The 24,403-nt window shown below is 42.8% G+C and overlaps 1 protein-coding gene across 1 annotated transcript in view; it reads right to left on the bottom strand.

Moving 5' to 3' along the window:
* Positions 1-24,403, bottom strand: part of CRTC2 (CREB regulated transcription coactivator 2) — a 2,800,764-nt gene that overhangs the window by 288,923 nt on the left and 2,487,438 nt on the right. The window contains exon 13 of the mRNA XM_044079735.1: positions 6,487-6,697. Within this exon, the coding sequence (XP_043935670.1) occupies positions 6,487-6,697 (211 nt within the window). The remainder of the gene's footprint in view (positions 1-6,486; positions 6,698-24,403) is intronic.

Raw genomic sequence — 24,403 nt, 5'->3', positions numbered from 1 at the left:
ACTGGCAATAAGGACGGTGCCGAGAAAGACTGCACTGAAGTACATGTTGGTGCCGAAAATGTCTGCGCCGTTGAGTACAGAAGAGTCGTACTTGGAGCTGAAGGTGACTGTACCAATGGTGCCGAAGGGGACTGAACCTGTACTGACGGTGCCATTAGGGGTTGTGACAGAACTGTCGGAACCGTAGTTGTCTGCACTGGGAACTCCAGTGCTGATATCGATAAAGGAGACATGGCTGTAATCAAATTCATTTGGGGCGGTGACGAGCCTGGAGCCAACAGGGTCACACAGGTGGCAGTGCCGGAGTAGTAATCAATTTCACCTTCTTGTGAGTCAATTCTCTACGATCTCCAGAGGGAGAAGAAGGGAGTGACTTTGATGAAGAAGAGGAAGAACGCTTCTTGCGGGGTTTAACAGGAAGGGGTGAGCCCTCCGACCCAGAAATAGCCGCAGGGAAAGAGACTTGAGGAGACCTTTCAAAATTAACTTATTCTTCCTCTCGTTGAGACTCCTGGTAGAGAAGTTTTTACAGATCCCACATGGAGGATCTACAGTCAAGTGGGAGACATTAAGGCAGTATACACAAGTCATGGTCATTGGAAAGCGGTAACTTATGGCCACAATCCTTGCACTGCTTAAAACCAACGGAACTTTTCTTATCTGACATAGCTGTTGTGGAGAAGAAGCACAGTAGCAAAAGGAAGAATAACAGCTACCCAAGAAAGGGATAAAAAGATAAAAAGAGAAAAAGAAGGATTACCAATGATGGTAATGGAGAATTACCACAAGGTAAGAAAAGAGGGTAATAAAGGGAAAAGACTAAAGGGAGAGAGTCTAAAGTGTGTGATAGGGTAAGAAAATATTAGAATAAACTTTTGAGAAAATTTTAGAGTAATAACAATATATAAACTGTCCAAAAATTATACACTTAGCTGAGAGAGAGGCTTGACACGGCTGTTCAGCAACGTGGCAAACGAGATCTGAGGTAACAGGGAGTAGAGCATTCTAGGTAGGACCTTGGGTCGAGAGTTTTTGGCTGACACGAGCTTGATATTGTCCAGCTCAGTTCCGAGGATGGAACCGATAACTCATCAGTACGGAATGAACGAAGATTAACACCACCAGATCAAATCTTTTCCATTTGCTGAAGTATAGTTTCCTAGTGGAAGGTTTATGGGAAGACATCAAAATATGACGGATAGGGGCAGAGAGTACTGGTTGTCTTGCTATCAATGGAACTGAAGAAGCCAGGCAATCAGTCTGAGGTTTGCCAAATCTGGGTGTATCATGTCTGTTGGGTAAGACAAAAGGTCCAGACTTGGATCCAGAAACCAAGGTCATTGAATCAGGTGAGGCCAAAGAAAGGGAAACCAAATCTGTCAAGGCCAATATGGAGCAATAGGATTACTTTGCTCTTCAACCTGGATGTTTTCTGAAGGAATTTGGGAAATAAGGAATGGGTGGATATGTGTACAGGAGACCAGGGGGCCAATTGAGAAGTAGAGCATCCCTTGGAGATTCTCCCTCTGGGGGGAATTAGGGCAAAGTAGCTGCTGCACTTGTTGTTCGGGGGGGGGGGGGGGAGTAAACAGATTGCAGCAAGGCTGGCTCCACTGATGCAAGATCTTGTCCACAATTTTTTTGCTGAGGGACCATTTGTGGGATTGAAGACTGCACCTGCTCAATTTGTCTGCGATCACACTGGATTTGCCTAGAATGTGAATTGCTAAAAGAAAGTGGTTGGAAGAGATTGCCCACTGCCACAATCTAACAGCTTCTCGACACAATGGGTAAGATTTGGTTCCTCCCTTTTTGTTGATGTACCAGATGACCAACACATTGTCCAACTGTACTGCAAATATCCCCAAAGGGAGAACATTTTGAAATGCCTGCAATGCTAATAGCACTGGTCTCATCTCTAGGACATTTATATGTAATTTGGCCTCCTTACAGGACAAGGTGCCTTGGACAGTCTTCCCCATGTAATGCCCCCCACCCTAGCTGGGAAGTGTCCATGGTCACTATGGCCTTGGGCTGAGGGGGAATGAATGGATGACCTTGTAGAACCTGGTCTGGATGAAACCACAACTTTAGATCTCTCTTGCAGATGTGAGTGATTTTTATCTTGTACGACAAAGGTTGATAAAGAATTGACAATTGAGCAGCTAACACCCATTGCAGAATTCTCATATAAAACTTGGTTAGTGGTACCAACGTTATTGCTGCTGCCATTGATCCCAGCCCCTGAAGGACCAGTCGGGCCGAAACTGAGGTGCTATAGATTATATTTTTGACTTGAAGTCTTATAGTCTCAACCCTCAGTAATGGGAGGAAAGCAATGGATATGTTTTTACTGAGAATTGCTCCTATACATTCTGAGGTCTGAGTTGGTTGCAGATGAGATTTGTCATAATTTTTACTTATCCACAGATGAGATTAAGTCTGGAGAACCTGGTCTCTTGCACATATGAGTTGATGCCTGGTTGGAGTGGTAATGAGCCAGTCATCTAGATATGGAAATACTCGAAATCCTTACAGTCCCAAATGAGCTGCAACTACTGCCATGCACTTGGTAAACACTTTGGGGGCTGTGATGAGTCCAAAGGTCAGTAATCTGAATTGATGATGACTGTCTCCCCAGTCGAAAGTGTAAACAGCTTCTGGACCATTTGTTTATCTTCATGTGATAGTACACCTCCTGAAGGTCTATAGAACACATTCAGTCGTCCTTGCCCAGAAAAAGGAAAATGGACTGAACCATGACCATCCAAAACTTGGTTCTTTGAACTGACTTGTTTAGTTCGTTGAGATCCAGAACTGGTCTCCAGTCCCCTGTTTTCTTTGGCACTAAAAAGAACCTTGAATAAGTTCCAGATTCTATCTGGTATGGCGGGACCTTTTGGATGACTCTTTTTTTTCTAGCAGATTTCATACTTGAATTGTTGCTCGTTCCCTCTGACTGGGTGGAACATCGGGGATTTCTTTTGAAAGTGGAGGTGGAAAGGAAAAGGGTATTATATAGCCTCTGGAAATAATCCTCTGCTCTCAAGTATCTTTTGTTATATCTAGCCAGGCTCTCTGATGCAGGGATAATCATCCCTCGACTGCCTGCAGAGGTGGGCAATCAGGTCTCCTTTCAGGAGTGCTGGTAGGGTATGTCAAAGAACGAATCTCTGAATACCTGGTTCTGTGGGCCATTTCTGCCATGTGGACAGTGGCACCCATCTGAGGTCCCTCCTCTGCCTCGGGGGCATCCTCTAGGTATGTCCTGGAAAGGATTCCGAGACTTTTTGAACTACATTTTCTGACCATCACACTGATTCCTGAAAACGGTTCATTGAGGGGTCGAAAAATGTCCACCTTCTGTAGACAGGGTCTTTCCATCCTTCTCACACCTGGATAGAGTGTCCTTTACCTTGGGGCCAAATAAAGATGTTCCTTCAAAAGGGGCACTGATGAAAGAGACCCTGAAAGGCTCTGGAAACTCACACATCCAGGCATGTTTCCTTTTGGAAATGCCTAAACCCGCTGCATCTGAGGTTCCCTCTGCTACGTTTGAGATCAACCTCAAGGAAAAATTGGATATGGACTGAGTAGCAGCTAGCTGGGAAGTTACGGAGGCCTGAACTTCCTTTGAAACAGCACCCAAAAGGGTATTTGATAGCACCTTGATCAAATCCCTTTGCAATCTGGTAAAATGTGCCAAGTAGTTTAGAGACCTCTGGACAAATTTGGATAAAATGTATACATGCTTCCTAAATCTGTCCATTTGCAACTTCCTAGTGGGGATGGACAGTGGAACTTTCTTCAGCTAGTTCTTTCTTGGTGGCGGTCGCAACGACCATGACATCAACAGGAACTCCCTTACTCCAGAACTGCCTGTCTGCGGGTGGTGCCATTATCCTATCCTGTCTCCCAGGAATGGGTTTTATGGTGTCTGGATCCTTCCACGCCCGCTGTGAGATCATGTCAATGAACTCATTGGCGGGTGGAGTCACCCAGGAGGTAGGGGTTCCAGTACCAAAAGACTCCAGAAGAACAGATTCCTGAGATGTTGGTTTACTGAACATCCAGCCACCTCTCTGTTTAAGGATTTCTAGGATGTCTGTAAATGAGACACCTTCAGGAGGTGACCATGGGGGCCGTTCACCTTCATCAAAATCTGTATCCTTGGTGATGGATTCCTCCAGGAAAATCAATGTGCTTCCTCTTATCCCTTCCTCTTTCCGTGGACCTCCTCAGTGGGATGCTCTGAGATGGGATCTGAAGAGAAAATTACAACTCCCTAAGCAGGAGCCTTAGGTTTTTGTACTGGCTGTCCCACTGGAACACGATGGTAAGGGTCTGAGTGCTGGGTCATTATGGTGGAAGACTTTGGATCCAGGGCGGGTGAGGTTTTGTAAGAACTGCCGCAGCAGAAAAGACCCTCACCGCAGTCTCAAAGGCCGTGTGTCCTGGAGCAGAGGAGGAGATCGGACCTGATAGGACATGCTTCTGGATCGTAGCTCCCTCCAGCTCCAAGAGAAAGACCTCTGAGGTGGAAGCCAGAGATGAACTCTCCAGTGCAGGGATGGCTACAAAAATCTTAGAGTCAAATGCAACACCTCAGATCTGACAGGCACACTATGGCTCCAGAAGGTCTCTGGATCCGAAGGAACCGGATCTCTCAGGGATGACTTCGGATCAAAAATTGATGGAGCCAGGCAACTTGGATCCAGGAACTCTGATGCCACAGTGGTAGTCAGAAGAGGAACCTTGAAAAGGGGAGTTGAAGACATTCAGATCTCCTGATCTGGAGGGGTAGGAGTGGAGGGAACTCCAATCTGTCCCTGCACCAAGAGGATCTTCCTCAGTAGTCTCTCCCACTCTCCCAGTCTTCTTCAGTTAGGCTGCTGGAAGAATGAGCAGAAAAGGTAGATGGAGATCTGGGGCCTCAAATAAAGGTGAAGGTACTCTATCCAGGAAAGGGTCCAGGGAGGTAGATCACCTTACTCTAGGTAAGGATTTAAATGCCAATTTGGGTGATATTGGACCCGATGGCATAGGAACTGATAACTTAGAACTTGTTGGATCCTGTTTGGAAACAGTTGGATCAGATGATTTTGAGGCTTTCGGATCTGTAGCTGAACTGGTATACATAAATTTTGATTTCTTGCAGTTCGGGGTTGAGACCAGATTTTTTGCTGATCTTTTTCCTGAAAAATCTGAGGTAGAAGATGAAGAGAAAGGCCTCAGAGAAGAGGATTTCTTCGATTTAACCTTTGAAGAAGTACCTTCAGAAACAGCTTCTCCAAAAGAGGAGGGAAAAAGGCCTTTCAATATCAGCTTATTTTTTCTTTTCTCTAAAGCTCATGGATTGAAACTATGGCATATGGAGGAGTCTTCCTGTAAGTGAAGAAGGCCCAAAGAATAAATGCATAAAGTGTGGGGAATTTACGCCTTTTTTAAACCCTGCTGACTTTTCTGACATGTTGAAAGGTTTTAGAAAACTGTTTAAACAGAAGAAAAAGATTTTTATTTTTTTAGAAAGTAAGAGGGAAAAAATACCAACAACAGTAATGATGAACTACCAAGGTAGAGAAAGAGATACTAACAATATCAAGAGTGTATGCAAGTACAAATGAGGGAAGAAAAATAGAAAGGTATTACTAAATAGATGGAAACAGAAAGTACGGTAAGATTTCAGATTAAAAAGATTTTCAGCAGTAAAGAAATAAACTATGTAAAGGATATAACTGTCGCTTATCTCTACGAAGTTCAAGAGTAATAGCAGGCCACATCTTTTCGATGGAGCGGCAAAGGAGATTTGAGGTAATTGGGGTTGGTGCATTATGGAGAAACTCGGGAGTTCCTAGTTGCCACAAGCTTTAGCAATGGCCAAGTCGGATCCAAACTCATCAGGTGAGGATAGAAAGAAAATTGACATCAGATAAATACTCCAAATAATTGTGTACACATTCTGATGAATTTGTTTTTAAACAAAATGTTTTTCAAATTTTCAGCTACATTTCAAACAGATGTCTAGAAGTCCAAGACTGACTTCGGAGGTAATATGGGAGAAAGATCACAAGTCTACTTGTAATGAAGGATACAACAGTGACTAGTAGAATAAATGTACATATTACTGTCCACATTCCCCCTCTGCACCCAAAATGAAAGAAAACAAATCAACAGCAAATACATTTCCAGAAGCTCTGACTAACCTTCATAAGGCTACAGTGTATATAAAACACAACATAAAACAAGGAACTGAATGGGCACAGTTGCCTGCTTCAAAATGCTTACTCATTCAAACAGATACAGAAAGAGAAACAGTACTTAGCACCCCAAATTAGGGTTCAGATAATTTCCATTTCCTTAATCAAAACTAAAATTAGTTATCCAGCATACACAGCTAACTTTATGTGAAGAAAACATCATCATTCCCTGCCCTTCTCCAACTAATAGTGTTTTCAACAGTTTGCTTCTATGACAATAGCAACCTACCTGTTAAGATGATATTTGGGATGTCTGCATGCCGGTTTGAGCAGTTCAGGTTCTGCTTGTTAAGCAGTTGTGGATCCTGCAAATTGCCACAACTTCCAGTTAGGCCTGTGGATTCCACCTGAGAGAAATTTAAGGCACTTGAATTTCCAAAAATGGAACTGCTGAGTGGGTAGCCACCTGAAGAGCCTTCCATCATTTGAAAATAGTCAAACTGGAAAAAAAAATACACACAATCACTTTCCAACAAATGATGGCAGCAGTAATTTGAGCTTCAAAATATGCTGCGTAACACATGCCATACATTCTAGTATCACTGCACTAAAAAAGAAGTTATGTCCTTACCATAACGTTCCATGTGGAGTGTTCGTCTCGCCTTGGTTATTACACATGGGTTCGGAGCCGATCCTCGGCTCCGTGCCGGCCGACTGCAAGCTCTGCATCGAGAAGAAGCTCGAGGACATCTAATACCCACAATCCCCCTCTGCCTTTACCTCAGATCTAGTTTGCAAGCAAACCAGGCAACAATCACGCATACATGCCAAACTATATACATAATTACCTATATACAACATACCAAAGGTATGATAGTAATACCAACACTGCAACAGCAGAAGGAGAATATTCCAGACCAGGCACCAAATCGAACGCTCTTCCTAAGGGTGGGAAGGGTGGGAGTGTAATAAGGCGAGATGAACACTCCACATGGAACGTTATGGTAAGGACATAACTTCTTTATGTGAGAGTGTTCAATCTCGCTTTGTTCTTACACATGGGTAGCGCCCTAGCTCCATGATCCTGAGGAACTCAAGGGAGAACGTTCTTGAGCACAGTGGAACCAAAGGTTGCCCTATCCCTAGAAACCCTGTCCACTTTGTAATGAGAAATAAATGTATGTGGTTTAGCCCAAGTAGCAGCCGCACAAATGATGTCTAAAGGTAGACGAGCTGCATGAGCCAAAGATGTAGAAATTGATCTGGTAGAATGTCCTCTGGGTTTTGCTGATAATGTTTGATCAGAATTTTCATAAACATAAATGATACAATCAGTTAGCCACTTAGAAAGTGTTCGTTTCAGAACTGCAAGACCCTTTCTGCTGTCAGCAAAAGCTATAAATAGCTGATCAGATTTTCTGTGATCTTTTGTTCTATCCAAATAAAATCTGAGTTGTCTATGGACGTCCAGTTTGTGCAACATATACTCTAATTTATTAGAGTGGTCTTTAAAGAAGGTGGGTAATTCAATGGACTGGTTAATATTACCAGTAGAACAAACTTTGGGAAGAAAGGATGGATTAGTGCGTAGGGATACTCTGTCCGAATGAAAAATTAAATAGGGATGTTTGACCGAAAGAGCCTGCAGCTCAGACACCCGTCTAGCCGATGTAATAGCCACTAGGAATAATGTTTTCCATGACAAAAATTTCAAAGTGCAACTTGAAGCTGGTTCAAAGGGTAGTAGCATCAATTTAGAGAGCAGTAAATTTAAATTCCACGGTGATGTCGGGCTTCTGACTGGTGGTCTGATATGAAAAGAACCTTTTAAAAAGGCTTTACAGAGTCTGTGAGCCATAATAGGCGCACCACATTCTTCTATATGATAGCTAGAAATGGCAGCTAACTGTACTCTCAAGGTAGCCGGAGAAGCTCCTTCCTGAAATAATTCGGTTAGAAATTCTAAGACCTTATTCAACGGAGCTGTAACAGGGTCCAACTGATGTGACTCCCAAAAGACAAAACGCTTCCATTTACTAGTATAAGTCTTTATGGTAGAAACTTTATGAGAAGCTACCAATATATCCTGAACCGCCAAGTAAGGGAATTGACCTGGCTAAAAAGGGAAGCGGAGCAGCCAAGCTGCCAGATGGAGAGATTCCAGGGATGGGTGAGGAACTCCTGACGAGTGAGTCAGTAGATCTGGCTCTGGGTCCAGCATCCAAGGTCCCCGAACGCGGTGCTGCAAGAGAAAGGGGAACCAAATTTGACGAGGCCAGAATGGAGCAATGAGAATTATAGTCCTCTGAAGGTTGTTTGCTTTCTGCAGAAACTTTGCAATCAGGGGAAATGGAGGAAAGGCATAAAGGAGACCCGGGGGCCAATCGTGCACCAGCGTCCCTTGGGACTTCCCCTGGAGGGGGTAATAGGGCAAAGTAGCTCCTGCATTTGGCGTTCATTGGAGACGCAAACAGATCGCAGGTAGGCTGGCCCCATTTGCGAAAAATCTGTTCCGCAACTGACTGTTTGAGGGACCACTCGTGAGGCAATAATATTGCCCTGCTCAGCCTGTCGGCTATGACGTTGGATGACCCCGGGATGTGCGTTGCGATCAGAAAGCGACCGGTGGACTCTGCCCATTGCCAAATTCTCATGGCCTCTCTGCATAGTTGGTAGGACCTGGTTCCCTCTTGCTTGATTATGTCCCAGACTACGGACATGTTGTCTGTCTGAACTGCAATGGTCCCTGGAGGAAGAAGGGGAGCAAAGTGTTGCAACGCCAAAACACTGCCCTCAACTCCAGAACATTGATGTGCAGATTGTACTCTAGATTGGTCCATTCGCCTTGGACTGTCTGTCCCTGAAAGATGCCCCCCCACCCTATCAGGGAAGCGTCCGTGATTATCGTCGCTGACGGTGTGGGTAGCACAAATGGTCTTCCGCCGGATAGGTTGCAAGTCTGTAACCACCACATTAGGTGTGATTTGCATGTTTTCGTTATCAGAATTTCGTGAGTCAGTGGAAGATGTTGGAATGACCATTGTGCAAATAGAAGCCATTGTAGCACTCTCATGTGCAGTCTTCCCAGTGGTATTGCTATGAGAGAAGCTGCCATGAGACCCAAAACTTTCAGAACAATTTTGCTGGGGATTTTCTGGACGACAGCAGAAGGGAAATGTTGAACTGAAGTGCTAATATTCTTTCTGTCGGAAGTTTTAGAATTAACTGACGCGTATCCAATTCCGCTCCTATAAATAAGATATGCTGTGATGGCTGTAGCAAAGATTTTTCGAAATTTACTGAAATGCCAAGGTGTGTACAAAGTTGTAGGGAGTAATCCCTGGCTTGAATCAGTTGATGCCTGGTGGTGGCAGACAGGAGCCAGTCGTCCAGATACGGAAACACCTGGAATCCTAGGCGCCTCAGATGAGACGCTACCACTGCCATGCATTTGGTGAAGACCCTGGGGGCTGTGGTCAGGCCAAAGGGCAGGGCTCGAAACTGATAGTGACTGGCTCCCAGCCGGAAGCGCAAATGATCTCTGGACGCCCTGGCCATCTTAATGTGGTAGTATGCGTCCTTCAGATCTATTGAGCACATCCAGTCGTCCTTCCGTAAGAATGGAAGGATCGATTGAAGCGTGACCATTCGGAACTTTTCCTTCTTGACAAAGGTGTTGAGATGACTTAGGTCCAGAATTGGCCTCCAGTCCCCTGTTTTCTTTGGAACTAAAAGAACCTTGAGTAAGTTCCGAATCCTATTTGGTCCGCTGGGACTGGTTGGATGACTCTTTTTTCTAGCAGCTTTGAAATTTCTGTAGCTGCTGGCTCTCGCAGATGGGGTGGTACATCTGGGAGTTTTCTCTTTGGAATGGGGTTGGATAGAAATGGGATTTTGTAACCTCTGGTAACAACGCTTTTACCCAATTGTCTGAAGAAAGGTTTTGCCAGGCCTGAGGGTATAAAGCTAAGCGACCCCCGACTGCCTCCAGAGCAGGACAGTCGGGCCTCCTCTCAGGAGTGCTGAAAAGGTTTGCCAGGGAGGTTATCCCTGTCACCTTGGTTTTGCGGACCCCCTCTGCCGCCAGGGCGGCGTCTTCCACCTCTGCCCCCCCCTCTGCCTCTAGAGGGGGCATCACCCTGTGTGTCTGGAAAAGATCTTTGGGGTTTTCGGAACCACATTTTCCCACCACGTTGCCCTTTGGGGTACGGTCTGGAAGGGGTGGAAAAACGGACTCCGACAGCAGACAGAGTCTTTCCCTCCTGTTCACACCGGGTAAGGGTCTCCTTTACTTTAGGGCCAAAAAGTGTGGCTCCATCAAATGGGGCGTTAGTAAAGGAAGACTTGAAGGCTTCCGCAAACGAACATAAGCGCATCCAGGATTGCCTACGAAGAGCAATCGCTGAAGCCGCTGCCCTACTCGATCCTTCGGCTGCATAGGATATCAGCCTCATGGACGAGTTCACAATAGACGTAAGGGTGTTGAGCTGCGCTGTAACTTTTTCCGAGACAGCAGCATCTGTTGCACCCTGGAGGGTATCTCCCAACTCTTTGACTAGATACCTCTGTAAACGAGTAAAATGGGTCAAATAGTTCAGGGAACGCATAGAGAAAGCCGCTGAACTGAAAATGCGCTTCCCATATCTGTCCATGGTCCTAGAATCTTTGTTAGGCGGATGGACAGATGAGGAAGACTCCGACATCTCCTTTTTCGTGGCTGCTGCCACCACCATGGCGTCTACTGGAACTCCTTTGGTAAGGTAAGCTTTGTCCTGTGGTGCCGTGATGTACTTATTTGGCTTCCTAGGGACAGGTTCCACTGTGTCAGGGGTCTCCCACGCCCTTCGAGCAATTAATTCCATTAACTCATCAAAGGGCGGAGTGACCCAGGAGGAGGAAGGACGGGCACCAAATGCCTTCAGCAAAACTGACTCATCCTCAGAAGGGGGGAGGGCTTGCCAGTCACCTCTCTGCTTAAGGATCTCCAAGATGTCAGCAAAAGAGACATCCTCTGAAGGTGACTTAGGGGACCCTTCTGACTCATCTAAGTCAGTATCAGATGTTAAGGATTCTTGTGGAGAATCCAAGTGTCTCCTCTTACACAGTCTTTTCCTAGGAACTTCTTCGTGGGGAGCATCCGAAGAAGCCTCCGAGGAAGAGGGGGCACCCTCCAGGGGTGGCTGAGACACTGGTGCCCGACGCTTGGACGTGGCCGTGGGTGCAGAGGAGGATAACGGTCCTTTGCGGGGAGGAGAAGCTGTACCTGCTGATGTGGTTGTCTGGGTAGACAACACCTTCCTCATGAGGTCGAAGGCCCCGGGTCCCGAGTCGAGGTATCTCCCGGTTCCGAAGAAATGGGCAGAATACCCGAAACAGGAACCGAAGGCACCGACCCCGAGGACGGAACCGAATCGATCCGTGCCGAGGCTCCGAGAGGGAGAGTCGGAACCGAAACATCGGTCCGACTCTCGGTCCCGGAACCAAGGACAGACCTTCGGGCCCGAGACTCCGGTACCGGATCGGATGGAGTCGAGGTAAACGGTACCGACCGAGAAAAGGACGGTTCAGGCACCGAGGGCTCCACAATCATCAGGTCAGCTTCTTCCGGCTCCGAAGACAGAACAGGTCTCGGAGGAGGAACAGATGGAGATAGTGGCAGGCCTTCAAGTCTCGACATCAACTGAGAGGAGACCGAAATAAGTTTGGACAAGGCCGTATGCTCCATAAGCTTCTGCACCACACGGTCCACGTCGGTGTCGGAAAGGGCTCTAGAAGAACGAGTCGAAGGATCGAAGACGGAGCCGACCTCAACAGAGTCGGTGGGGAGCTCCGTCACCGGTTCCAAGACTCGAGGCTCGAAACTGCCAATAGCTGAACACTCGGCCCGAAGTCTGTGGAACCGGTGATCTAACTACACTCGAAGAGCTCGGAGCCGATGACTTTGGCTCCGGCGTCTTCGACTTCAAGACTTGGATGCCTGGTCTGAAGCATCCAAAGCCTCCTGGAAAGAGGGTTTCAGCAATCCTCTATCCATCAGTTTCCTCGCCTATCTGTCATGACCCTCCCACTAAAAGAGTGACAAATAGAGCAATCCTCTTGTAAGTGGAGAGGGCCAAGACAGTAGACACAGGAACTGTGGTTGTCTGTGACCGACATTTTTTGGCCACACTGACAACGTTTAAAACCAGATTTCATCTTTTCAGACATATTAACAATGAACACAGTCAAGTCCAGTAAAGAGTCCAATCGAGTAAAAAAGTCAAATCCGGGTAAAAGTCTGTTAGATAAAGCTAAAACAAGACTAACAAGTTTCTAGTCAACTAAGTCTAATCCGAAGTCTAATCCAGTAATAAAGTGCCAAAAGGCAAGATTACAAAAAATTTTTTGTCACAAGTCAAGAAGGGGTAGGCCCCGAAAAACTCTACTCGAAAGTTAACAAGTTAACTTGTTCAAAGTATAGAGAATTCCTGCACTCACACACCTACTCTTTAACTAAGTAACTAATTTTAAAGAACTTTTCTGAAAACAGTACAGAATAGATAAAATATCTTATCTGAACAGCCCCGAGCTAGTCTCCAGCGATGCGTACTGCAGCAGCGGCAAACTAGATCTGAGGTAAAGGCAGAGGGGGATTGTGGGTATTAGATGTCCTCGAGCTTCTTCTCGATGCAGAGCTTGCAGTCGGCCGGCACGGAGCCGAGGATCGGCTCCGAACCCATGTGTAAGAACCAAGGCGAGATTGAACACTCTCACATCAAAGTATTTACTAAAATACAACTGAATGAATGCTCAAGTCAGCTATATGTTTTAATGGAAAATGATGACTTCACTCTTCAATGCAATCAAATATGCTTAAATCCAGTTGGTAAACAATCAAAGTAATACAGCATGAAGGCAGAGAAAAGTGCAGGTGTTTAAGTAAACTTGATTATTAATATATGAATAGATCACTGCTGCGTTAGTCTAAGCTATATGGGACATACCTGTCAAGGACCTTCTGACTGGTTAGCTTCCAGTGCTTCAGGGAACCATCCGCTTGCCGTAATCACTGCAGGCTTGCGGAAAGTGGTATAAAGACAGTGGTTAGGGCACCAATATCTCAGAGCTTTCCTGCCTCAGAATAAAGAAAATTAGAGCCCTGACAACTAGGCATGTACTAGAGGAAAAGAAAAAACACTAACAAAAAACCCACACCCATAGCAGGAAAAAGCAACAAAAAGAAGGGGGACAGAAGAAGGGTGTTTGTAATGCAAAGTGATCTATTCGAACATCTGCTGTTATGGTAAGCTTACTTACATAACCATAATAAATTCATCATTAGATCACTGTTGCAATAGCCTATGCTATACAGGATGAATACCAGAGCATAGAAAGAAAGGGAAGAGGGAGACGGATTAGAGTCCAGGAGCTCTTGGGGATAGTCCTACCAAAGCCTGCTCTGGTCCTAGAGAAAGAATCCAATTTGTAGTGCTTGGTAAATGTGTGTACAGAAGACAACAAAGCTGCCTTTAGAAGATTTCTAGAGTCCATGCATTTTCAAAAAAGCCACTGAAGTAACTGGTAGAGTGAGCCATGGCTACACATGGAAGAGTCTTGTAATGGTATGAATAATAAACTGAAACAGCATCAGACAACCATTTAGGAATTTGTTGTTTTGATACCAAATGTCCCTTTTTCTTATCTTCATAGGAAATTAACAGTTGATAAGAACACCTGAAGGTTTTTGTTCTGTTAATGTATTACCAGAGTTACAGGAGAACATCCAGAGTATGAAGAATTCTCTCTCACTTTTTATTTGGTTCTGGAAAGAAAACAAGGAGATGCACTGCATGGCTCAATGTGAACTCACAAACCACTTCAGACATAAAGGAAAGATTGGCTGTCATAGTTAACCTATCTTTGTGAAAGATGGGATATGGCTGAGTCACCATAAAAGCATGCAACTCAAAAGCTGGAGCAATGGGTAAACTTTTTTACAATCCAAGAACTGTAAAACAGCCTCATGAGCAAATCTGAAGGGAAAATGGGCAAGTTTCTCCAAACCAAAATTAAGATCTCAAACAGGGGCCACCTGTTTTCTAGGTGGATGGATATGCAATATCTCTTTCAAAAACTGTTTCAACTGTGGTAGGGTATAGAGACAGAATTCACTGGCAGACACAGTGAATCTTGGCAGAAGAGTAAGAATGGCCAGAGGACAATAACACACAACTACTATACAAGTTAAGAAGAAACTGAAGCTTGTGGTAATTGACCTTGGTCATTTTCAAAAGAAGGGAGAACCACCGCTGTCTGGGTCAATAGGAGGTTGCCACAATTACCCTTGGAGAATCCTTCAAAATCTGTACAAGAACCATGGTTATCAGAGGAAAGGGTGGAAAGGACCATCCCAGTCCATGGGAATGAAAGGGAACAGCTCTCCAAGCAAATTCTGAGACATCTATTTTTGCAAACTATGTAGGGACTGGAGGGAAAAGGCAGCCCTGGGTTGAAGGACAACTGATTCAGGCAGCAGAGTATTTGTCCTTCTGACAAACCCCAGCACCAAGATCTGAAAGGGCAGAGGGATGTTGATGCTGGGTCCAGAAAGATGTGAGGAACCATTGGATTTTTCTCATGTGAAGTCTGGCCAAAGGAATCATGAAAACTGTAGAGGCCAAGAACCTATAATCCTGAGATATTTCCTGGCAGATGACACAGTCTGGTTGGAAAATGTCAGAAAGTGCTCCTTATAGAAACTCCACATTGTCCTGAGGAAAAAAAGCCATAATAAGGGAAGTATCTAGGAGAGAACGCTATCCTTTGAGATGGAATGAGACAGGATTTCTCCAGGTTCACCTAAAATCCCAGAATGAGAATTTTTTTTTACCCAAATCAGAGATTCCTGGCAACTTATAAATGAATATGCAAAAAGAAAGGTAGTTATCTAAATATGGAAAAATGTGAATGCATACTACCTGCAATGGGTTATTACAGAAGCAAGGCACTTTGTAGGTCGTCTTGGAGCTGCTGTCATCCCAAAGGGTAAAGCAGACAACTGAAAATGTAAACCAGACGCAGAAAAACATAAAAGCATTTGAAATCTTTGAAAAACAGAATGGAATGATAGGCATCTTTGAATTCCTGAGTTATTAAAAAAAATGAAAATTGGAATGAGATGCAAGAGACTTTAGAAATCGAATTTTGAACTGTGGAATCTTGGTGTGAAGGTTTAGAAATGAATTGTTTATAACAGGTCTTCAGGCTCCTCCTTTCTTTGACACTAGAAAGACTGCTGAAGACCTTTCCATGTGTGATCTGGAGAAACATGTTCTATAACCCACAGAGACAACATATGATTTAGGATAGAAGAAACAGTGAGGTTTGATAGGATGGATGCAAAAGGAATTCCTTGGAAAGGAGAAAGAGAATCCCACTTCCAGCTGTAACCTTTTTGAATGATTCTAAGAACTTAAGCATCTGAAGGTATCTGGTGCCACACAGGGAAGTGAAGCTCTAGACTCTGGGAAAGCTTAACAAGAATGCCAGGGTGGGGAGGGGGATAAACACCCTAGGGCATAAAGTCAGTCTGCTTTATTAGACTGTCTTTGGTTTTAAGAGGATTCTACCTTTCTTTCTTTGAACCTCCTGCCATTGTTTTCTGAAATTTTGTTTGCCTGTATTTTGCAGGAATTTTTTATTTTGTTTCCTATTAAAGAAACCTGAAATGAAAAGAAAGTTTCTGTTAAATTTTGGCATGGAGGGTTGAAAAATCTAGTAACCTCCTCAATTAACTTTCCCATTTCATCAAATCTTTTGAAAACTTTATCCATGGGAGCATGAAGAAGCTCAGTTTTAACAACCTTTGGTAAATTCTGAAGACACAGCCACACAAATTTTCTCATCACTGACATAATTTCAGCTGTTGAAGAAACAGCATCAGCAGCTTCATAAGAACATTGTAGAGAATGCTTGGGTACCTAACACATAGGAAAAAGTAAAAAATTCAGAATTCTCTTAATATCTAAAGAAGGAAGGTCAGCAGTTAACTTTTGCATTTTGTTGGGAGGAAGCCCGCAGAAACTTAGACATGTGAGCCTGTCAATTCACTACTCTGAAGGCAAAGATGATAGTGGTATATACTTTCTTCATAAATTTGTCAAAATCTTTTCGTCAGATGGGATAGGGGTATGGTGACATAAAATGGTTTTGAAAGAAGTTACAGTACGGTCTTTCCCTATGGTTTGTAAATCATTAAATGTGTGAGACTGGGAAACTTTGTGAAGGTTGACAGCTGACTGTCAGACTGAATGCTAGCAGCAAGGAAGGAATCCTCAAACTGGAAAAGCAGGGGGATGGTTGCAGGATGAAGGAAATCTACCTGCAGCAAAAGCTAATATATTTGCTGAGACTATGAAATATCTTTTTGTTCTCACTTGAAATAATTCCTTCATTCTGGTAACAGTGTCAAAAAAAGGCAACACTTCAGGTGGGAAATTCAAAGAGAAACTTTACTCACACTCAAGATTCCTTATTTAGTGGAGAAGGAACTTCAGAAGCATAGTCTAAGTCTACATTCTGTACCTCGGATGGTGAATTAAAATCTGAGTGAGAAGGGTACATTTTTTTTCTGATGGCGGGAAGACCCAGACTACTATGACTGAAAGGTTTTAAATAAGCCTTTGACAAAACCCAGCCAAACCTCTTTGTGTGTGTTAGATGAAGGAGACATAAGAGGAGAAACACGCTCAAGTTTATGCTTCCTTTTCTTGAAGGTCCCAAATGAAATAGAGAAGCCCAAAGTACTCCTCCCACTAGGAATCAAGCTCTTCAGGGTGGCTCTGCAAAGGCAGAACATTCACTTCCTTTTTTGATGACAGGAAAAGTGGCTGTCCTTTACCTGAAGTTGGACAGCCAAATGGCTGTGGAGGACATGCCTGCCTCTCAGTCCTTAGCAGCTTCCCCAGGAGCAACACCAGAGGGCTGGAGAGATAATGAATAGTCTAATAACTCAGATATGACCACAGAAGAATCACTCATTGATGCAAGAGGCAAAGAAGAAGCCAGAGTCAAGACCAAAGCCTTCCCAACAATTTCTTTTCTTGCGGATCAGACAGGGAACATCAAAGAAACAGTGGCCTGGATTCATCACTCTATTAATAAAAAGATCCTGATAAGCAGTTAGCAGAGCCATATAAGTGCGGTCCTATCCCAGACAAAAGGAAAGATGTGAAAAAGAAGAAAGGGCAAGTTATAACCCCCAGGACTCCAGCCCTTAACTCCTGGATGCAATTCCTAACAGAAATTTTTTATTTTTCTCTCAAAATATGGAAGATCGTTCTCAGTGGGTACTTATCTGCCCAACTATGTGAAGTGCCAGCAAATAATCAAATCTAAATCACATCAAAAAACCAAGACTTGCTGGAAGCTTCAATGACAAGAAAGTTTTAAGATTTTGGTGGCCTAACCAGCGTCTTCATTCCATTCTCCTCATGCTCTACAGAGGTTAGGGAGAGTGGAAGATGCCCTAACATTTTGGAAGCTGGCCAGTCATCTGATCTTTGGCAGGGCACATCCCATATAATATAGGCTACTCCAAGACTAATTAAATAATGAACATCAAGGAATCTTTCCGCCCAATAAGGATCATGTTCAAGTTAAAGATTGCTAATATGCCTCTGCATACTTCAGACACAGTAAATGGTAAGTTAATCTAGTAAACATGGAGAATGACTTACCATATGACCACAGCTGACCCAAATACCACATAGGCAGACTGAAGAATAGAAAAATAGAAAATAAAAACTTTTTTTAAAGATTGCAGAAAAAGAGGAGGGATCTGCAAGAGTGACAAAAGAAATAAGAGACACAAAAACAGAGCAAATAATCCAATATGTTCCAACGTGCAGAGTAAAGTGGTTAGGGATCTTTAATTTTCATGACAAAATGAGAAAGGTGAGGAAGCATACGGGCCCAGACAATTTTTCCAAAACAGCTACTTCATGAATACAAGAATATAAAATCCACTTATTTTGATGCAGAATGCAGAGACCAAACATTCATTAAAATATCTCAATCTAAAGTCAATGCAATAATGCAAGGAATCAAAGCAACTAACACAAAAAGAGGACTAACCAGCAAGCAGCTTCCTTTAATGTAAGGGGAAAGGGGGGGGGGCACTGCTAATATGTTGCTGTATACTTAAGATAAGCTCAAGATCTAAGGAAGGTACAAAGAAAAGTAGGGATCCTCCTCCAACAAGAAAGAGGATGTCAATCCTCACATGAGTGTCAGGTAAAACATCTGTAAATCAGCACATAGGACAACACAACTGTGTGTGTAACTATATATTTAGTGTACACACACACACATACACACACACACACACACATAGCCGGCTTTAGGCACCAGTGAACCCTGCGATCGCTGGGGGCCCCCTGTTCCTAGGGGGCCCCCAACCACAGCAATTTATCTGAAAATTGATATTTTATATTATGTCTGTCAAACCAACAAAAGCTAGTACAGCAGTCCTATATACTTACTAAACTAGGTGGGTAATAATAACTCTTATTTATATCTCCTTTAAAATTCAAAGATATTCTAGCTACAGTAACAGTGTTTTTATCAAGTAACAGGCTTCACAATTCCATTAAATATTTTGCCACTGACATTGTGCCCCTAGCTTAGTTAAATCCTGCTAGTGGACACTGTCTCCACTAAAATTAACAACGTAGACCGCTTTAGGTACTTGCAATACCCGTGGCTGCAGGCCCCCCCCCCTTAATTTTATTTTACATTTGTTTTACATTTGTTGACTGGGCTAGTCCAACTGGATACATGTCCATTTTCAGTAGAGGTCCGCGGAGTTAAGCTCCAAAGCTAGGACAATGCAATTAACACAACATCTTAGGATACATGAGATAGATAAAAGCTATTTACAGTATGTATAACAGGTTGTCACCGTACAATTTACAGCGCAGAATACAGGCATAATAAAGGATGCAAGTACAATCTATAGTTTACAATGCAGAAATACAGGCATAATAAAGGAATGCAAATACAATCAAGGTATTCAAGAGATAATTAGTAACATAGTTTAATAAGGAAGGAGTTGCTTTTAATGCATTAATGGGTTCGGAAGATCAGAGTATATAAAGACAGTTAGACTAGTCAGGTTTAGAGCATGGGCATAACCAATGAGTTTTGAGGAATACTTTCAATTTGTTTTTGAAACAGGGTAGTGAGGGAAGTGTGGAGAGTTCATTTGGAAGGAGGTTCCAGGCTTTTCCAACTATATTAGAAAAAAGGGAGTCACCAGCTTTATTGTTTGTTTTAGTAGCATGCACTAGAAGTTTCTGAGAAGACCTTAAGGATTCCAGGTTTTTATAGGGAGTGATTAGTGTGGAAAGAATAGGTGTTTTGGACAGTTTGTAAAGAGTGTTGTGGGCTATAGTTAGCTGATGAAATTTAATTAGATTTTGTAGTTCAAGCCATCCTAGCTGCTTTAAATTAAGGCAGTGATGGGTTCTAAATGGGTTGCCTGTTGCAAATCTGGCAATATTATTGTAGGACATATCCAATTTGTTAAGATTATTTTTTGATAGGTTAGTAAAAATAGGTGAGGCATAGAGAAGAGAGGAGAGAAGATGAGTGTGTGCGACTGTGGTTCGAGCTGAAGGTAGGAGAAAGGATTTTATCCTATAGAGAGAGCCTAGCTTTTTGTTGACAGCTTTTATGGTATTGTTAATATGGATATCAAAGTTCAGATTATTGTCAATGGTGACTACTAATAGTTTGGTGGTTGGTTCAGGGGATATAATGGTTTTATTGGTAGAGTTAACTGAGAAATCTAATGGGGGGGATTTCTTAGTAGGAGAGAAAAGAAGGAATTTAGTCTTTTTGGGATTTAGGAGAAGGCATCTATGTGTGAACCATTGCTCAACTGTGTTAAATAATTGTTGAGTAAGATAGAGAAGTTCAGAAGAGGAGGGGGCTGAGCACATCAGTGTAGAGTCATCCGCATATTGTATGCATGTAGTATGGGGGATGGCAAGGTGGAGGTCATCGATGAATATGGAAAAAAGTAGAGGTCCAAGGATGGACCCTTGAGAGACTCCGAGGTTGACGGGCAGGTGAGTAGAGAGAGACTTGTGCCATAGTACGGCCTGTTGTCTTTTATCCAGGTAGGACTGGAACCATTTTATGGAGGATGTATCTTGTGACAGGGATTTCAGTACAGTGATGAGAATTTGGTGATTTACCATGTCAAAAGCTTTAGACAGGTCAATGAATAGGGCTGAAGAGAATTTGTTAAGGTTGCGGTTGTTGTTGATACAATCTGTGAAGGAAAGAAGGGCAGTAGTAGTGCTATGTGAAGGTCTAAAACCATGTTGACAGTTGGCTAGTAGGTTATTTTGTATTAGATGGTCAAGCAATTGTTTGTGGATACATTTTTCCATGATCTTTGCTAGAGGTGAGAGGAGGGCAATGGGGCGGTAATTGGAGAGTTCAGTGGATTGTCCTCCTTTGTGGAGGGGAATAATATGGGAAATTTTCCATAAACTGGGGATATAACTTTCAGTAATAGTTCTGTTGATCAGGATAGAAATGGGATAGGCAAAAGCTTTGGCAGATTGTTGTAGGAATTCAGCAGGTAGTTGGTCTGCTGAGGGGGAGCATGGTTTCAGTTTCTGTAGAAGGGTTAGAATATATGATGTTGGAATGGGTTGAAAATGAAAAGTAGGGGGTGAGGTTGATTCTATCGAAGGTAGAGTGAAGTTATTAGGTGATAGCTGACTAGCTAATGTTTGTATAGCATCAGTAAAAAAAGGTGTTAAAAGAATTTGCTATATTTATTGGTGTTTTGTGTTCAGTGTTTTGAGGGTTTGGAGTAGTGGATTGCCCTGGGTGGAGTAGTTGGTTGATACTAGACCAAAATTTCTGTGGCTTGTTTTGACTGGCTTGTTGGGGTTGGAGGTAGTAGTTTTTTTTGTCAGATATGATAGCTTTCTTAGTTTCATTTCGTAGTTGTCTAAATGTCTGTTGGTCTATAGGGTTTTTTGTTTTCCTCCATTTTGTCCAATGTTTCTAACACTGATTTTATGTTTGGTTTCCTTGGAAAGCCAGGGAGCATGTTTGGTTTTGGTTCTAACTATTCTGGTTGGGGCATGGTGGTTGAGGACAGCAAGGAAGTTAGAGTTAAAGTAGCTAAAGGCTTCACCTAAAGGTAGGTATTTGTAGGGGTGACCAGTTGCATGCTCTTAGTTCCATCTGGAAAAGTTCAGGATTAAAGTGTTTTTTAGACCTGATGTTTTTAATGGATGTTGGGGAGGGAAAGTTGATTTTATGTCTGATGATATAGGTAAGAAAGTGGTCACTTAAATCATCAGGAAGAGTTCCTGAGTCATAGATGTGAGGATGATGATTAATGAGGATCCAGTCTAGTAAGCTTGATTTCTTGTTAGATTTATTTATTCTGGTAGGGGAGGTAATGGTTTGGGAATACCCATATAGGTTAATATGGTTTGAGGGGAGGTTACTGCATAAGCAGGTCCAGTCAATATTTGTGTCACCTAGGATTATGGTTTCTTAAGGCAGGTTTTGGGAAAGCCAGCAAAGTATATTTTCCATGGTTGCTATGTTATTACCAGGAGGTAGATATATACAGATGACATAGATGGGTTTGGAATTGTTAAGAAGAAGTTTGGTGATAAGAATTTCTGCATTGGAGTCTATAGGTGGTTTGCTGTTATGAGTGGTTAATTGTAAGCTAGGTTTATATAGGATGGCAACCCCTCCACCTTTCTTGGATGTTCGGTCTAGTCTCAGGATATTATATCCAGGTGGGATGATTTCATTATCTTTAGTTGAAGGTTTTAGCCAGGTTTCTGTTAAGCAGAGAATATCAAAGGAATAGATTTCTGTTAGAGCTTGGAGTTGAGTTACTTTATTGCTTATACTGCGTATGTTAAGATGAGCAATTAATAGGGAGTTAGATGGCCTAGATGGGTAGGTGATTCTTTGAAGTTGAGGAGAGAGATGGGAGTTGTTGGGGGTCCTGGGTTAGGGTGAATGTCACCATCCTTTAAATAGAGTAGAAGGCTTAGATAGTATGGGTTTTTGAATCTGCTGTATAGAGACAGACATTTTTTGGGGATTAGATTGTTGTACTTTGTGTGTAGAGTTCTATGATATTTAGGAAGTATGTAGTTAGCTGAGGATGTTATGTTAGCATGAATAAAAAGTAAAGGTGAGTTTGGAGAGTTGGTTTCTTTTTTGTGGTAGTTTCGGTTTTGGTCTAGTGGATTTTCAAATGAGGTGCAAAGATGAGTAAAGATTAAAGGAGGTAATAGTGAGAGTGTGAATAAGAATGTGATAAAGGATGGGGTGGATTCAGTATTCATTATATGGATAGATATAGGTTCTTAATCATCCTTGACTGTGGAAGGGGTCTCACAAAAGCTGCTTCTGGTTGTGGAAAAATGAGGAGAAAAAATATAATGACTTCCTGATCATGCAGTTTTACGTTAACAGGGATGTGATATGACCCTTTCAGGATACCGCTGATAAACATGAGAAAAGTAAGCACTAGACAGATCAGCAAGCAGCCAAGAGTGACTGATTTCAGTGTACACCTTGGATTTTGAAGAGCTGAAGCTTCCAATCTTTAAGAATCGTTTTCTCTTTCAGGGAGTTTTATAAATCAGAACACAAGATACTATGAAATTCAAGTTTGTTCCTAAACAGTTTTGTGCAATGCCAAAAATAATTGCAGAATAAAGGTTCAAAATCTGGAACATGTTTTAAGTATTACTCTAACTCACTTAAAAAGTTAATACCTTTTGCATCAACATGCATTTTTTGGACAATAAGAAGTGTAAAACTCTGATGTCTGAATTTATTGACAGAAATCCTGAATAATTTACCAGCAAATCAAACTTTTTATGAAAAGAGCAAAATTATGAGGCAAAATCAGGAAAGATTTCTGAAATCAGGCAAAGTGACAGATATGCATTACTCCTTAACACAGCCAGCCTTAGGCATAGGCCAACTAGGTGTCCGCCTACGGCACCGCTCTAGCAAGGGCACTTTTCCAGTATTTATTTGGTGTAGGTAGACAAGGATGGGGGCACTGGGTGGTGTGGGGGGTTCCGCGGAGCCCTTTTGCCTAGGGCACCAGTTGACTTAAGGCCACTCCTGCTCCTCAATGAGGCAAATAATAGTGACTTATCCCTGCAGCTGTTTGATGACTGCTAAACAGCAGTCGCTGATCTGGTGTGGCAGTGTCAGTGTACCAGTATTGCACAATGTATTGCTATTTGCTGAAACAAGTACGAAGCTAGTAATGATATGCCTAATGCATGTAAAAAATATCACTGATTTTTATCTGTGCACACACACTCAATAATGCCAGGATACATACATTATTCTTCTGGGTATCAGTAAAAATGCAGCTAACAAGTAATTATATTTCAAATGTAAGGCCTAAAATATATCACAGAACATTCAGACACTTAGCTCTAATAGGAGTCTGGTTGCCTCACTCCCCAGACTGTATAAATGGATACAGGGGGGGGGGGCTCCCTTAATCATCCTTGACTCTGTGGGGACCCCCACAGAACTTGGTGCTGGTTGGGGAAAAATGAGGAGGAAGAATGTAGTAACTTTCTGATAACACTCTTTAACCTTAACAAAGCTGTGATACGATCCTTTTAGGATAAAGTTGATAATGGCCTCTTCTTTTAACCACACTACTACTTCAATTTTTATCACAGTCAAACCTTAGTGGTGTGCACAGGAGGTCATTATAAGTTGTGTTTGGGCTGGGGACAGTGTAGTCATTTTTTCTTTTACTTTTCTCACAGACCTCAGAGGTGTACAAAGAATGTTACTATATCTTGAGTAGAGGCAGTGTACTATCTAGGAGCAATACAGTGGAATACATTACTGTAATCATTATTTTTTTTGACTTTCACACATTAGCTACGTATACAAGTGGCTGCCTTTGGGGGTTGGGGTGAGAAGGTATGCTATGTAGGTCAGCAGACACTTAAAATACATGCCTGTGGCAATATGAACCTCTGCTTCCATCCCAGTATAACACCAGAGGGATACATAGGCATTTACTGTCTTTTTTTGGGGGGTGAGGAAGGCAGACTGTATTCCCAGATAGGACCTGTGTATCCTCACAACAATTGTCTTGCTAGTTTATTATGAGCTACTATTTT

This window comes from Protopterus annectens, chromosome 8.part0, assembly GCF_019279795.1.
Source record: "Protopterus annectens isolate FY-2018-M chromosome 8.part0, PAN1.0, whole genome shotgun sequence".
NCBI classification, from domain to species: Eukaryota; Metazoa; Chordata; order Ceratodontiformes; family Protopteridae; genus Protopterus; species Protopterus annectens.
This window is presented reverse-complemented; position numbering and strand designations above follow the sequence as displayed.